The 16,708-nt window shown below is 33.4% G+C and overlaps 1 protein-coding gene across 1 annotated transcript; it reads right to left on the reverse strand.

Annotated features, from left to right (window-relative positions):
* Nucleotides 1-9,433: 9,433 nt before the first annotated feature.
* LOC126886058 (uncharacterized) lies at nt 9,434-13,180 on the reverse strand. Its single transcript, XM_050652899.1, has 2 exons — nt 11,350-13,180; nt 9,434-9,648 (listed from the first exon to the last, which is right to left on the reverse strand). Exons 1-2 carry the CDS (start codon nt 13,178-13,180, stop codon nt 9,434-9,436), a joined length of 2,046 nt encoding a protein of 681 aa, XP_050508856.1.
* Between the last annotated feature and the right edge of the window lie 3,528 nt (nt 13,181-16,708).

Here is a 16,708-nt window from a genome sequence, read left to right on the forward strand (position 1 = left end):
CTGTTATTCATAAACCATGTAAAAGCGGTCCCGGTGAACAACTCAGCAGAAGCAGCAAACAGATCCTCTTCAGAAACACCTCTAGATATTCGAAGACATTCAACCCTTTCTAAAAATGACATCACATCAGTGTGCTGTTTTTCACCTGAAAATGAAATACCCCATTTGTGTACTTGAACAGGTTTGGAGTACGTAAAGCTAGGTACATTGACTGAAGCATTAGGAGTAGAGGTAGCAATGGGGTTAACTCTAGAATCAAGTTCACCCTCTAGTGTTAATATTTTAAGAGAAACAGACCTCTTGAACGGTTCCTGTTCTTCAGAAGGACAGTGTAGCAAGTGTACACGGGCAGAAATATGGCCTAGACGAGATGTTAATCGCGCATACTCTGTATCCTTTACAGTTCCCCTAAACTTTTCGATTTTTTTAGACAAGCTGTCCAATGTTTCAGTGATTCCTTTTTGCTGTTCCTCAAAAGGAAGGGATACAGCTGAAATTTGGAGAAAACTTCTATTGCCAGCTTCTTGTTTCAAAGCACCTCTGAAAAGATTGCGTTTTTTATCGACAGTTGTCGACTCCTCTGGCATTATGTCCCGAATCTTTAATTCATAATCCAATTCATCCACCAGAAGATGTTCAGCTTTAAAAGCACACATGATGAGAGCAAAGTTATTGACAAATAGTCCAAAGAACAGAAATATGAAAAATATGAAAATATGAAAGTTTGCACGCAAAATATATATAATATAAACCGAGAAAATATCAGCAACACACCAACAAAATCAAAATAGCCAGCAAAAAAAAAAAAAATATATATATAATGCAGTATATAATCTAATAAATAAGATCAAATAAATATATAAGATCAAATAAATGGATAAATAATCCAATAAATATTGTATACTCAAGTAAACCTACTACCTAAATACTGGAAGTAAATTTTTTATTTATATGTAACTTACCACCACTCTAGAAAAAATATATATCTATAATAATAATAATAATAATCAACACTTAGTTGTACCTCCAACTATACCACTATTGACTGAAGAAATAAAATTGTTATATGAATTATATTATTAATAGCAATATTAAATATAAGTTCCCAATAAAAATTCAAAATCTAACCCAGAATGTAAGCTGCACAAACATATACTATAATGAGGTCCCAAAATATAAACAAAAATCAAAACAGCGTTTAAGAATACCTGATATGTATCAGAAATTAAAAATAAAATAAATAAGTAACAATATGTGTATAGGATACCAAACGGAAATAACAAAGAGATTTCAGATAAAAGAGAAGAATTGACCTAAATGAATACTGTCTCAGACCAAAAATAAAGCCACCACGTTGGAAAGCCGATGTAACAACTAGCTGATGATTTTCTGTTGGAGTGAATGAAAAGGGAGTGGTAAACTCCAACAGAAGTAGTAAAAAGAAGAAGATCTACTTAATGTAGCCAAAGGACAAAAATGTGTGGCTTCTCCGTTGAAGAAGCTGGAGTAACTAAAATACAACTTTGTAGTAGTATTTGTATGGAAGGATGCCAAGACAAAGAATATCGAATTGATACAGGACTAGAGATGAGAAATCATTAATAGATAGATATAACTTGAATGGCTAGCTAAATATGTATGAGAAGGGCCACTTGACACTCAAGGAAGGATTCGGCCAATTTGCACGGCTATTTTTGGCCAGACAATAGATTAAAGGAAGTGACAATGATGGCTCGAAAAGAAGATATGAAGATAATGTTCAGAAAATAGATAGAGTAAATATAATAATATACTGAAAATAGAATGAATTTTTGGGCGCCAGAAGAAGGATAACTAGGTTAACGCTCTTCCAGGTATTCTACGCTGCTATAGAGTATGTTAAATTTGTAGTACAAGTATGTGAAAAGTTATTAAAGATTATTAAATTATAAAATATACTACTAAAAATAAAGGAGTAATAAGAAAAAAAAAATCACAATAAATGTATATTTATTGAATGTAACTACTAGATCTTTTTAACAATCTCTGAGTTAGGACAAGTAACTAGTGTGTAACTCTAACATGACAGGAAAAAGTGATACTAGTGAAAGTCAATTACAAAATCATCATACAACTATGATCTAAGAATACTCTTTATAAGGTTAGAAAAACTGACTACGGGTACCTCTAATACAGGAAGTACAACTTACAACTAGGTTAGTAGAACCCTCACCAAATAATAATTGTACGTTTATAATACGTACACCTTAATTAAATACTACCTGATACTATATATAACATATAAATACCTCACTGTGAGTGGGACAGGCACAAGCCTTATTGAATAAATAAACCTACGAGTGGATACACAGATCCTTTTCCTAACTCGTGGTTTATAATAGTAATAATAACAAGTGAAACCAAAAACTAATCTGAGGGATTAGAATCCAGAAGTTCATATGAATTTAATAAATTAAAGTTAAAGTTAAATAAAGTTAATAAGTTAAAGTTAAGTAAAGTTAATAAGTTCGAGTTAAATAAAGTTAATAATTACAATTTTGACTAATATGTGAAGTTAATTTTTAAAAATTTAATTAAACATATACTAAAATAATGGAATGAGTTTAAATAATTATACAAAAGTGGAACACAGCCTAAAAATAATCAAGATAAGAGTACCGACTACTATTATCAGGGAAAATATCTGAGCTCAGAAATTTATACCTTTATAGATTGCAGAGTGTTGGGGAACGCTATCAATTAAATATTATGTTGTAAAGAAAAAAAAACCTATAAAAAATATAAAGCAGGAAAAATGTGTGTGCAATTGAACTATAAAAAAAAATGTACTAAATATCACAAAACCAGTCTGTCTTTAATAAGAGCACAGTAAATGTTCCCAAACAAACCACTCTTTCCTAATCTTGAAGTTGATGTAATGAGCACCCAAGGGTGCTAACTCTCGCTAGCAGCTGTCCTGCTGGAGGTACAGGAGAGGAAGACTGGTAGAAAGCAGCTGAAGGTACTCAAAACTGTTGGAAAGCAGCTGGAGGTACTCAAAAAAAAAGAAAATGTGGAAATAATCCAGGCTGGTCGCCTATTGATTGTTTCTCTCTGTGTGGTCTGGCCTTGGTGTTGTTGTAGGGTGGCTTTAAGATTTCATGGTAGGTGCTAAAAAAAACACAGTGTGGTGTTACTACCAATCTACCAATGTCAAAAAAAAAGAAGCAAGAGATACGAGGAGGTGTTTTTATTCCTATGGGAATAAGAAGAAATAGGTCATTAAGTCCAAAAACTTGAATGACTAGACAGCTTGACCTTTTATCAGGTTGCTATCAGATGACCTTGGTCAAATAACACAAGTAATTTCCAATTGAAATACAAAATATAATTACTGTGAAAGAATATTTTATTATAATATATACACCGGTATATAGATATATTATACAAGGATGAAATATAGTAAGACTAAGCGATGGATACTTATTTGATCATCGTTCAAAAGATAGGAGTTCTGTAGACTTGAAAGGAATATAAAAAATGGAGTTTAAATTAGCTCTATTTTCCAACTGGAAGCACAAATTAACAACGAATATTGAATTATCTCTAGATGAGTTTGATCCATGAAAATAAAACATAAAAACCATGAAAATAGACTATGTGAAACTTAGTTAGCAAATGTCAAGGACTTCCAAAATGGCTGAATAAAATACTTAATAAAATGTGTATTTACCGGGGTAGAACTCATTGGATATAGTATGCTCTAAAATTCTTCAAATCCACTGCTGCTGGATAACTTCACTATACTTTTATTGTAATATTTAATCAATTTGGAACTGAGAATTAGAGGTGAATAATTGAGTCTAATGACCCCGCACACTACGATTCAGACCGAACACTCGAGAAACAATGGCAATCCAAGGCTCACGTTCACAGCTGAATCCTTCGTACCCCTCTACTAAGCATTGGCTGTCAAAGTGGGGAAACCAATGTTGCCACGTTTTAAATGTGACGTCATCAAGCATTTAAAAATTCTGAGATGGGTTTAAGTTCTATTTGAATAAACATTGAAAGAAAATAATTCTGAAAATAATTAAATAATATTTTGGATAGTTAAATAATATCTTCCCATCAATAATCGATTCTATAAGGGGCGGAACGTCACAACGGCTGATTGTCACTGAACAGTTTTACTAAATGTTTTGTTACTTTCAATATCATTTTGCCTATTATAAAATCTACAAGTTACTTATTAAATGGGATATTAAAAAACAGAAATAAATAAATATCGTGTGAATAGATTCCGATATACATTGATGAGGCAATCCGATCCGAGAATAACCGGTAAAATAACGCAAAAGATGGAAAACATATTAAGTTGTGAGATAAAATACGATGACACTAGTAGAGGTGGGAAATTTCGCGATAGAGACCTATACATTTACAAATCCACCAGGAAAAATTTTCCTTTGGTTGGCTGTATACCATATATTACAAAAAAACAAGTAAAATCCTTTATAAAAGTTATATTTATTAAAATTCCCTAACAAGGTCTACATCACGGAACTAGTTTTCGATCTAAAAACAGATCATCATCAGTGCTGACAAGATACTGACATGCTAACCAACAAAATACAAAAATATTCGGGTACAAACCCTTTAAACTTGATCCGTCATGGAAGTCAGTGGTAATTGTTAACCTCGTCCGATATGTCTAAAGCTGGGAAACAATCAATATAATGTAAATTTACAGGTTTCTATCGTTAAATTTTTCACCTAATTTATCTCACAACTTATTATGTTTTCCGTCTTATACATTATGTTATTTTGCCGGTTATCAGCGCGTTTATCACTGTATTCGCTCCGTGCATGACTGACGCGACACCTAGCGTAATCGCCTGACATTTTTGGCGACCACAATTTGACGTTAAACATATTATACACATATGACATATTTGACGTTAATATGTAATATTTTTTTTATTTTGCTAATGCCTCGACAACTAATGGCCATTGGCATGGTAGGTACGGTCACTTTTTGCAGTTAGGTACCTAGTGTCATATGTAGTGTGTGTGTGTTGAGTAAGTGTCTTGTTACTTTGCAAAGTCGACGTCATTAACCCGCGAGTAGTCGCGCGGTGAGATAGAATCTCAATTTTTATCCTTTTTCGCGATAACTTGATGAAAAATTTTGCAATTTTGAAAAAAATTCGTAAGTGCCTCGAGGAAGGGTGTAGTAATGCGTAGGAATTTTTTTCTTCTTCTGTTTCTTCTTTTTCTTCTTCTTTCTGTGGAATTTATGGCTTTGGGGAGAGCCAATTAGCTTTAACCCGCGAGTAGTCGCGCCGTTAGATAGCATCTCACATTTCATCCTTTTTCGTAATACAGTAAAATCTGTCAGTAACAGCCACTAAAAATAAAAGAACTATTGGCCAATATAGAAAGGTGGCCGCTATTGCCAGTTTTTGTAGTCTACATATAATTAGTTTGGGGAATTTTTAAACTGGCCGTTAGGACAGGTGGCCGATGTTGGCAGGTAGCCGTTAACACAGGTTTTACTGTACAGTAAAATTTGTCAGTAACGGCCACTAAAAATGAAAGAAGGAAATTTTCAAACTGGCCGTTAGGACAGGTGGCCGTTAACACGGGTTTTTTTAATAAAATTGTTAGAAATATATATTTTCAATGTAAAAAGTGGATAAAAGTAGTACAAAATAAAAATTTGTTTTAAATTCGTATATTGAGATAGAATCTCACACGCGACTATCGACGTTACAGAAGTGAGCGCGACTACTCCCGGGTTAATATGTAATATTTATTTACCATTTTTGATAAAATTTGTAAATAAACAGTGACACTTAGAATCTAATAATAAATATGGAAAAAATAAAAGTGGTGGCAATATCCAACAAAGAAGTTAACTTAAATATTGAAATCCAAGGTAACAAAGTAGTCCATTAAAATGTTACATTTTTTAAGCCATACCTTGCATATGTTAGAGGAGTCAATTTTATTTATTTATTGTGTAGGGGGATCAGTAGAAGCTTAAGTTTAAGTTTTTGGGGTCGCCACCCTTGTCCCCCGGCCGCCATCTTGGAAATGGGGTGCAAAGGGGTTTCGCGCTATATCTCGTAGACTACCAACCCTACGGAAAATCTAATTTAACATAGAATGTAGAAAATTAAATTTTAGATAATTTTGTTTCTATTACTTATTATCGTTAAGGGACCAACAAAAAAGATATAAATAAAAATATGTAAACATTTTTTAACAAGTTTCCTTTTCGAGGTTATAACTTTTTTTAGTTCATTTTAAAATAAAATAACATTATAAAAATTTTGTAGAGAGTTTTTCAGCGAACAATTTCCACTATAAAGTTGTTCAATTCTATTTATTTATATAGGTTTTACAGCGCTCAAAACTTGACCAGATTCTCGAATGCTCATAGGGATACAATAAAAACAAAAGTTAGGCTTACTTTTCTATCTATATATAATTTTTATTAATTCAATTTAGTATGATTTTAACATTCCTATGCTATTATTAATCTGTTTTTGACCTTTCTACCCACTATAAAACTTATAACCCTAAGAATATATGTAGGATTGTAAATATTTTATCTTAATTTTTAAGATACCCTGTATATAATATTTCTTTAATTATTAGTATTTACAAACACGAAACGAGCGGTTATCGGCGAGGCTCTAATGCACAGATGGGTGGGCGTATCTAATCGAGGGGTAGTTTAGTGAGCAGATTTTGTTTATTTTTAAGACATAAAAATAACAAAGCAGAGCCCTTTGACCCAATTTTTATTACTAATAGGCTAGTTCCCACGAAAGCGAATTAAACCATGAAAAGGGGAAGATTAGCATTAAGTAAAAGAATTTTGGTTGTGTTGGTATATACATTCAGTCGATTCTAACATCTTAAACGCGACAGACCTGTTCTTAGGTTAGGGATAATACTTAGATGGGTATTATATTGATTAGACGCAAATTATCTATAAATACATTTCCCTTTTGTAAGAATAAGAACACGTAAGAATTTTGGTTGCAAATTACACAAGCACTTTTACATTTCGTTAATTTAATGGTATCAATAATTTAGTCATCTATTTTATTAATTAAAACTATTAAACATCAAACGGACTTTTATTACGATCGTCTTTAAGGAAAACCTACATATATAGAAAAGGCCCAAGAAGTCGTTTGAGGACAAATTCGTCGGTTCAGAAGAAGAATGACGCAACCGCAAAATGCAAAATTCTTAAGAAGAGCAAAAAACGATTTTTGATATCAACATCATAAAGTATGATCAAAATTAGCCATTCACCACACCGTGGTCAGGATCTCGAGATATAAGCGTTTTTTGCGGTGTGCCGATTGTCTATGAAGTACTTAACATAACTTTTTTCATAATGCATATTTTGACTTAAAATTTTCCAAAAAACTTCTTCATGAATTATATTTTATTGTTGTGTTGGTTAAAATTATAAACTAAAAAGTTTGTCACTCAACTGTTTTAAGTAAACATGAAACTAACGAAATATGATGACAAAATGTTTAAAAATTAACAACTCATTTTTTAATGTGTTTAAACATTTTGAAAAAATTTCATTGTTATGTTATTAGATGTGGATGTGGTGAAGAATTTTCAGAATTTCACGTAAATTTTAATACAACAGATCTAAAACAAATTACAATAACTTGAATGTAAGGAGTAAAAATGTTCGTTCATCGAAGCGTTAGTTTTTGTGTGTATTCTCGTCGTTATGTACTTTTTCGTCACCCAGTAACCCTGGCAAATGAACTTGGGTCACTTCGTTCGGCAATCTTCGGTAATACGCACTTGTACAATAATTGGCAGAGTCTAATAAATTTCAAAGTCAATGTACTTAACATATACTCCCCCACCTTGAAACCCCAAAGACCGGGTTTCAATAAAAAGTCTTAAAGAAAAAGTCAAAGATCATATTAATTATAGTTTTCAAACAAAAGTTATTGATCTTGGTTAGGCAGAACACATAATTTCACAACCGGTCGTTTAATCTCACCAGAGTTTGTCTTTATCACAACCGACCGCACAATATTGTCACTTCCGGTGTAAGTTTTTAAAATTCTGCCTAACTGCCACTTCAAGGGAGGAAGTCCATCATCCTTTACTAGAACCATGCGTCCAGGCTGGATCAGCTGTTGGCAATTCTCCTTCCACTTGACCCGCTGCTGAAGATGGGATACATATTCTTTGGACCATCTTGTCCAAAAGTGCTGTAATATCTGTTGCACCCTTTGGAATCTTGAAAGACGATTTTCATTAATGTCCATTAAGTTTTGTTGTGGTATACTCGTCAATGAAGATCCAATTAATAAGTGTGCAGGAGTAAGAGGGTTAGGGTCATTTGGGTCATTAGAAAGAGGATAGAGTGGTCTAGAATTGAGACAAGCCTCTATTTGATATAAAACCGTGGTAAATTCTTCAAATGTTAAAATTGCATTACCTACTACACGTTTCATGTGGTGCTTAACTGATTTAATGTTTGACTCCCATAATCCACCGAAGTGGGGAGCACGTGGAGTAATGAAATGCCATTGAATACCGTCGATTGAGAGGTCTGTAATAATGTGATCAGCATTTGTGTTAAAAAATTGTCTGAGTTCATTATTTGCTCCCACGAAAGTGCTGCCGTTATCTGAAAATATTTCGGAGCATTTACCGCGTCGGGCCGTGAATCGGCGTAATGCCGCTAAGAAGCATTCTGTCGTGAGATCACTGACAACTTCTAAATGTATAGCCTTACTGGCGAAGCAAATAAAGAGAGCAATATAAGCTTTAGAAGTTTTGTAATTACGACCCTTTCTATCTCGTAATAAAACGGGACCAGCATAATCGACACCAGAAACCGTGAAGGGACGTGAAGGGGTAACTCGTGACTCCGGAAGATTGCCCATAAGATACTGTTCGGGTTTATTGTTAAATCTAAAACATCGGACACAATCACGAACAATTTTTCGAACCAAATTGCGCCCTGATATTGGCCAGTAATTTTCTCTTAAGGAAGCAAGAAGTGCTTGAGGACCAATATGTAAAAGTTTCAAATGCTTATGGCGAGCAATGAGTATCGTGAGGTGATCTTTCTGAGGTAGGACTATGGGGTGTTTCTTGTTAAAATCAAATGACGAATGATGTAAACGACCGCCAACGCGTATTAATTTTGTTGTTGTATCAAAGAATGGAGTTAGGCCAAGAAGTTTACTTCTTTTGTCAATTTGGTTGGAATTGGAAAGTGCATCATAATCATATGGAAATGACTGACGTTGTACGAACCTAATTAAGGTTAAAAGGGAATTATTGAGTTCTATTGTGGTCAAGGGACCTGTTATTCGTAAATGTTTATGAATCGACAGATTGTCTTTAAATCTTAAGACATAAGCAAAGACGCGTGTTAGTTTATTTAATGAAGAATATTTGTAGTAAAAGGTAAATTCGTTGTTGATGTGATGAAACACAAGAGTTTTGTTACTTCAGGTAATTCAGAAGTTATACAAACTTCTTGATGTTTTGTATATTGAGGCCATTCTTCTTGAGGCAAAGTGAGCCAAGAAGGGCCATGAAACCATATGTGGGAATTACTGAGCGAAGAAGGACTTATACCTCGTGACAGTAGATCTGCTGGATTATCATAAGTATTAATATATTTCCAAAATTCAGGGTTGGTCAGTTTATGTATTTGTGAGACTCGATTTGCTATAAAAGTCTTAAGTAAATGGGGAGAGGTGTTTATCCATGAAATAACAATTTTAGAGTCAGTCCAATACGTAATGTTTTTAAAGGAGACATTTACAGATGAAGTGACCTTTTCGACAAGTTCAGAAAGTAGTGATGCCCCACAAAGTTCGAGTCTTGGAATGGTTATAAGTTTCATAGGAGAAACTCGAGTTTTAGCACAATAAAGATTTGAAGTGTAATTTCCAAATGTATCTGTGCAGCATATGTAAATACATGCACCGTAAGCTGCCTCCGAGGCGTCAGAAAACCCATGAAGTTGAACAGAAACTGGGTTAGAAGAAAGTACATGTCTAGGTATTTTTAAAGTGTTTAATTTTGTAAGTTCGAAATAGTATTTCGACCAAAGCGTGTAAATACTTTCAGGAACAGATTCATCCCAACTTATCTTGAGTTTCCAGAGCTCTTTAAGAATAATTTTCGATGTAACTGTTACGGGTGAAAGTAACCCCAAAGGATCAAATATTTGTGCTGTACAGGATAAAATCTGTCTTTTGCTAATCTTTAAGTTAATTGTGGAGGTATTTATAGAATATTGTAGGGAATCACAAGACGGATTCCAAAGTAATAATAGTGTTTTGTTATGTTCGTCAGAACCAATATGCAAAAAATCAGGATCAGAATGATTTTGTAGAGACGAATCATTGGTAGTCCATTTTCTCAGAGGAAAACCGTAGGAAGATAATAAATATGAAATAGTTTCCTTGATTTCTCGGAGTTCTTCCGATGTGTCACAACCAGTTAATAGATCATCTACATAAAAATCGTGCAAAATTATAGAGGAAATTTTTGGGTATTCGGAAATATGTCGATGAGCAATTTCATGAAGAGACCTAATGGCAAGAAACGCTGCTGATGCAGTACCGTAGGTAACAGTATTCAGTGTATAAGCAGAAATTTCATCATTTTTATTAAATCTCCAAAGGATCTTTTGAAGGTAACGTTGTTCAGGAGTAAGGAAAACCTGACGATACATTTTAGTTATATCTGCACCCATTACGAATTTATGTTGACGAAATCTAAGTAAAATGTAAAATAAATTATCTTGTAAATGAGGGCCGACATACATGATGTCATTTAATGAGTAGCCTGTGGTAGTTTTCGCACTACCATCAAATACAACTCTTAACTTTGTAGTGGTTGAAGTTTCCTTTAAAACGCAGTGATGAGGTAAGAAGAATCCAGAATTATCATTAGTGTCATTTATTAGGGACATGTGACCAAGTTTAATGTACTCACGTATGAAGTCATGATATTCTAATTTCAATTGAATGTTATTTTCAAGTTTTCTCTCTAAGTTTAAAAAACGTTTTTTGGCAGTAGTTAGAGAATCCCCTAAAACTGATGGAGATTCCTTTAGTGGAAGAGTAGTGATAAAACGACCATCACAATGGCGAGAAATATGCTGCTTAAAATGATTTTCACAATAGATGTCTTCTTCGGAAACAAACTTAGTTTTAGGACACTCCTCTAGTTCCCAAAACTTTGTGAGCTGTGAATCTAATTCACTGGTAGAAGAAAAGTAACAATTATGTTGGGGGTGGTGTTGAATATTTGTTGGAATTGGGCCAGAAATTATCCAACCAAGAGTGGTTTTTTGAATGATCGGTAACCCAGGACCAAGTTTGATTTGTCCAACGCTTAAAATATCCCAGAAAGTGTCAGCTCCAATAAGAAGGTCTACTGGACCAGGTTTTTCAAAATTCTGGTCAGCTAGAAGTAATTTTGTTGGAACATTGAGCTGGGAACGATTGATGTGTATGTAAGGTAAATTACTTGTTATGTTGGGCAAAATTAGACAAGATATTTTTTTCGAGAAATTGTTAATATCTGATTTAAATGTTAGTGATGTCCGGAAGTTAATATTGTGAGTTAATTGATTAATTCCCGAGATCGAAGTGTTGATTTTTTCCTTTGAAAGTTGTAAAATATCACAAAATTTCTCAGATATAAAGTTGGATTGACTTCCGTTGTCCAAGAGTACTCTGCATTTATGTGAGTTGCCGAACTTGTCAAAAACGTTAACAACAGCAGTTGAGAGTAGAATATACGGTTTAATAGCAGTGTGAACACTTGAGCTTATATGATGTGTTGAAGAGAAGTTAGAGGTAGAGGTAGATTCATTTGACTGCAGCCCAGTGTTTGGAACATTGGAAGGTAATGAAGATTGAGAAGAATTGTTTTCTGTGGAAACTGAATTTGAGGATTGTGAATTCTCGAAGTGTAACATAGTGTGATGGATCTTTCCACATTTTCTACAACCAGTAGAACGACAATCCTTAGTACGATGGCATGTGCCGAGACAATTAAGGCATAAACGTAGACGTTTTGCATTGTTTAACCTATTAGTAGGATTTAGTTTTAAGAAGTCAGGACAATAATATATTTTATGTTCCTTATTACAAAAGTTGCATTTAAACCTATTCTCTGTGTTAGAAACAAAGGCTCTTGTTTCAGACTTATTACCTTTGTATCGTGGTGAATTTTGATCCTGTTTATTATCATTGTAGTTGTCTAATGACTCTAAGATACGACATCGTTCTTTTAAAAATTTCAGTAAATCATCTAAAACTGGTAGGTTGTCTTTACAATTTTGTGACTCCCAAGAGCGTCTTGTTGAGTTATCAAATTTTGTTGTTAACAAATAAATAATCAAATCATCCCAGTGTTTAGTGGGGCGTTTTAAAACTTCTAAAGCACGTAAATGTTTTTGTGTATTGTCTAGAAGTTGTCTGAGACCTTGATTTGATTCTTTTGTGACTAGTGGTAGGTTAAAGAGAGCTTTAATGTGATTGTTTACAAGTAACTGTTTATTTTCAAATCTTTCGATCAATAAACTCCAAGCAATGTCGTAGTTTGCATCGCAGACTTGCAAAGATTTAATAGTGTCGGCAGCTATGCCACGTAATGACAGACGTAAGTAATGAAACTTTTGTACATTGGAAAGTGAAGTATCATCATTAATAATAGAATTAAAACTGTCGCGAAAGAAGAGGAATTGATCAAACGATCCATCAAATGTAGCTAGATTCAATGGAGGTAACTTAATGTTGCTTGTATTTGTAGGCCCAGCTGCTATTGAACCATTGACACTACGTGAATCAGACGTGTCAGTAGGTCGTCTAGATAAAATAAGTTTTTTGATGTCAGATATTATTTTAAAATATCTGTCCTCAAAAGTCTGCCTTTCAATGGCATGTATTGTGTCATAATTTTCCTCGCAGTCAGGATCATCAGTTTCAATAAGCATCTGAACCTCATTAAAAACATCTAAAAGCCCTTCGGCTTTGAATAATCGCATTTCTAAATCTACGAGGTCGATAATTTCATTATTTTCTATACTTCGAAAATATGTTGTTAAACGTGTAAGAGCACCTTTAGTGGCCATTCTCTTTGTTTTGTTTTGGTCTGACATTTTTGACAATATGACCAAAATGTACGAGGATGCAAAATAATTAAATATTATGTATGTATGTTAATTAAATTATGTAATTTTAGTAATCTAATGTATGTGACGTATATTATACAGATATAAACAATCAAACTGTGTTTGATGTTTCAAGAAATAAATATTTGATCTTCGATGAATGTAATTAAATAAAAAGAAATGATTTATTCAAGTGCAGAAAACGGAAATAAATGTTTTGTAATTCAATTATTATGTACGTAAGAATTATTATTAACGTTTAGTTACGATCTGTCAGAATAAAATAAAAAATCATCTAGCACATTCACAATGAATACGAGAGTAGGTAAAACGTCAAATATGTCACTATTCGAAATAAATATATTAATTTAGATTGAAACTCATGTACTTAAAATATTTATCAAATAGAGACTGAAAAAATGTGAAATTATAAAAAGGATTCAGTATTCAGTGTTGTAAATAATGTAGCTTCCTGGGGTTGATACAGCGGGTCAAGTACGACGTCGGTTCGTAGAATGTAAAGCTGCTATTTTCTTTTGTAGTTCTGCTGGCACTGTAGATTCGTTGTTCGAAGGACCAATAGATGTGGATGTGGTGAAGAATTTTCAGAATTTCACGTAAATTTTAATACAACAGATCTAAAACAAATTACAATAACTTGAATGTAAGGAGTAAAAATGTTCGTTCATCGAAGCGTTAGTTTTTGTGTGTATTCTCGTCGTTATGTACTTTTTCGTCACCCAGTAACCCTGGCAAATGAACTTGGGTCACTTCGTTCGGCAATCTTCGGTAATACGCACTTGTACAATAATTGGCAGAGTCTAATAAATTTCAAAGTCAATGTACTTAACAGTTATCTACATACTTCCGACACAGTATAGGAGGAATTCCTCCTATACTGTACTTCAGAGATTACACAGTAAAATTTTCAAAAGAAAATATTTACAGCGACCAAAGATACAGCAAGGTAAATTTGAAAAATGATCAAAATTGATTTCTGGCATTTTTGTATAAAATCTGATTTTTGAACATGTTCCACCAACTCTAGATAAAAATAATTTTCATATTCGGATTTAGCGACCTCGAAAACATAAAAATAGACCAAAATTGGTCATTCACCTTAAATTTGATTTTCGTGGTCGGCATAACGGTTGATGGCGCTCGCCTAATATATAGATAGGAAAATATTGTTTTTATTGTATTCCTATATGAGAATTCGAGAATCTGGTCAAGTTTGGAGCGCTGTAAATATAGCTGAGCGCTGATAATAAATAAAATTAAACAACTTTATAGCGAAAATTGTTCACTGAAAAATCCTCTACAAAATCACTATGATGTTATTTTATTGTGAAATGAACGTAAAAAAAGTTATAACCTCCAAAAGGAAATTTCTTACAAAATTATCTCTTATTTTTGTTTATAACTTTTTTGTTGGTCACTTTACGATAAAAAGTAATAAATATAAAATTGTAGAAAATTTAATTTGCTATATTTTATGTGTAGTTCAATTTTCTGTAGGATTGCTAGCTTAGGAGATACAGCGCGAAAGCCCTTTGCACCCCTTTTTCCAATATGGAGGCCGGGGGACAAGGGTGGCGACCCCAAAAACTTGAACTTAAGCTTCTACTGAACTACACACTAAAAAATAAAATTGACTCCTCTAAGAAATGCAACACTAAATGTAACATTTCAATGGACTAAAATAGAACAGGTAGAGACATTTAAATACCTTGAAATAATTTTAAGTAAGAAGGGGACACACAAATAAAATACAAGCAGCCAGAAGAACATAATATCATTCCCTGTATAAAAACTTCTTAAAAAAAGGAAATAACAAGGAAAACTAAAATGGTAATATTTAAAACAATTTACGCACCTATGACTACATACGGAGCAGAGAATTGGGTATTGAACGACAAACAAGAAAAGAGATTGCAAGCTGCGGAAATGAGGTATTTGAGAAAAGTCGTGGGAGCTAGGAGAACTAATAAAAGACGTAACGAAGATATTAAAGGAGCATTAAAAGTTAAAACATTAAAGGGAAAAATTCATGAAAAGAAATTAAAATGGACTCTACACCTATTTAAAATGAATGACAACAGACAAGTTAAAATGACATAGGAAGCGAGGCCGAAAGGGAAAAGCAGGATAGGCCGACCAAGGAAAACCTGGAATATAAGTGTGATGGAAATATTGAAGAATAGAGAAAAATCGTGGCAGGAAGTCAAAGAATTAGCTGGGAACAGAAAAAAGAGGCGAAAGTTCGCAGATAATGACGAGTGAAGAAGACACCTCGACACCTTCCGGTATAGAGGAACATAGATTATGTTATATATGTAAATTTATAGGTTTCTATCGCTAAATTTCCCACCTCTACTAGTTTCATCTCTTTTTATATCACAACTTAATATGGTTTCCGTCCTTTACGTTATTTTGCCAGTTATTACCGCACTCATCACTGTATATGTAGACAAAAATAAAAAACCGCTAAACGCCGTAAAAATGAGTGGCGCTTATAATATTCCAGCTACAAAAGGGCTGATCAGAATATTACGTGGAGCGAAAATGAATTTTCCTTTTGATAGAAAATAGAATTATAGTTTTATTTTAAACGATTTTTCCATCCTATTTGCTAAATTTGAAGTAAAACGGGCCACAAAAGGGTAACTTTGATACAGTTTGCATTTTGAAGCACTTTTGTGGAGCGTTTTACTTCAAATTTAGCAAACATGATGGAAAAATCGTTTAGAATAAAAGTAGAATTTTATTTTCCATCAAAATGAAAATACATTTTCGCGCCATGTAGTATTCATATCAGCTCTTTTGTAGGTGGAATATTGTAAGCGCCACTCATTTTTACGGCGTTTAGCGGTTTTTTGTTCTTGTATCAGTTTTTCAAAGTTATTTATAAAATAAATTTATGAAGTTGAATGTAATAGTTCTCGATTATACGTTAAGCGTTATAAATGGTCGCATTTCTCGCATTATCTCCTAAATGATCTAGTGCCCATCGAATATACACTAGATTTTTTTCTATTTGAAATAGATTGAAAATAAATATTGGGATGGCCCGTAGGTAAATGAACTCAGATTGAGCGATCGAATTTAGCGTCGTAGCCACTACAACTACATAATCCATTTCGGCGATAATAGTTGAATGGATTATACTTTTGGAGCTCCATAACTTCGAAACGGCTTAACCGATTTTGATCGCTAAACATGAGTTTGAATCGTATTGACCAGTGTTATCTGATGCATCCAAGGTCAAGTATGATAACTGAAGGTATTGCAGGAATTATTGAACTTGAAAAACCGCTTTCTCGATAGAAAATAGATTTGATCACACTTATGTAGCCTATGACTTAAAAATTCGAATTTTCCCAAATATGAGGTATACACCGTTACACGCGTCTAGAGTCTTACAAACGCTCAGTTATTGGTGCAATTCGTAGGTTGAAATTTTGAGTAATTGTAATTTTTGTAATAGTCGGACAAACTTTGATGTACGGGAACACT

Source organism: Diabrotica virgifera, chromosome 6 (assembly GCF_917563875.1).
Source record: "Diabrotica virgifera virgifera chromosome 6, PGI_DIABVI_V3a".
Taxonomy (NCBI): Eukaryota; Metazoa; Arthropoda; class Insecta; order Coleoptera; family Chrysomelidae; genus Diabrotica; species Diabrotica virgifera.

Excerpts from the sequence above, each read along its gene's own strand:
- LOC126886058 (XM_050652899.1), bottom strand. The coding sequence starts at position 13,180 with ATGTCAGACCAAAACAAAACAAAGAGAATGGCCACTAAAGGTGCTCTT. Across the intron at positions 9,649-11,349 it reads CATTCAAAAAACCACTCTTG|ATCTACTGTCACGAGGTATA; the intron begins GTTGGATAATTT and ends ATAATCCAGCAG.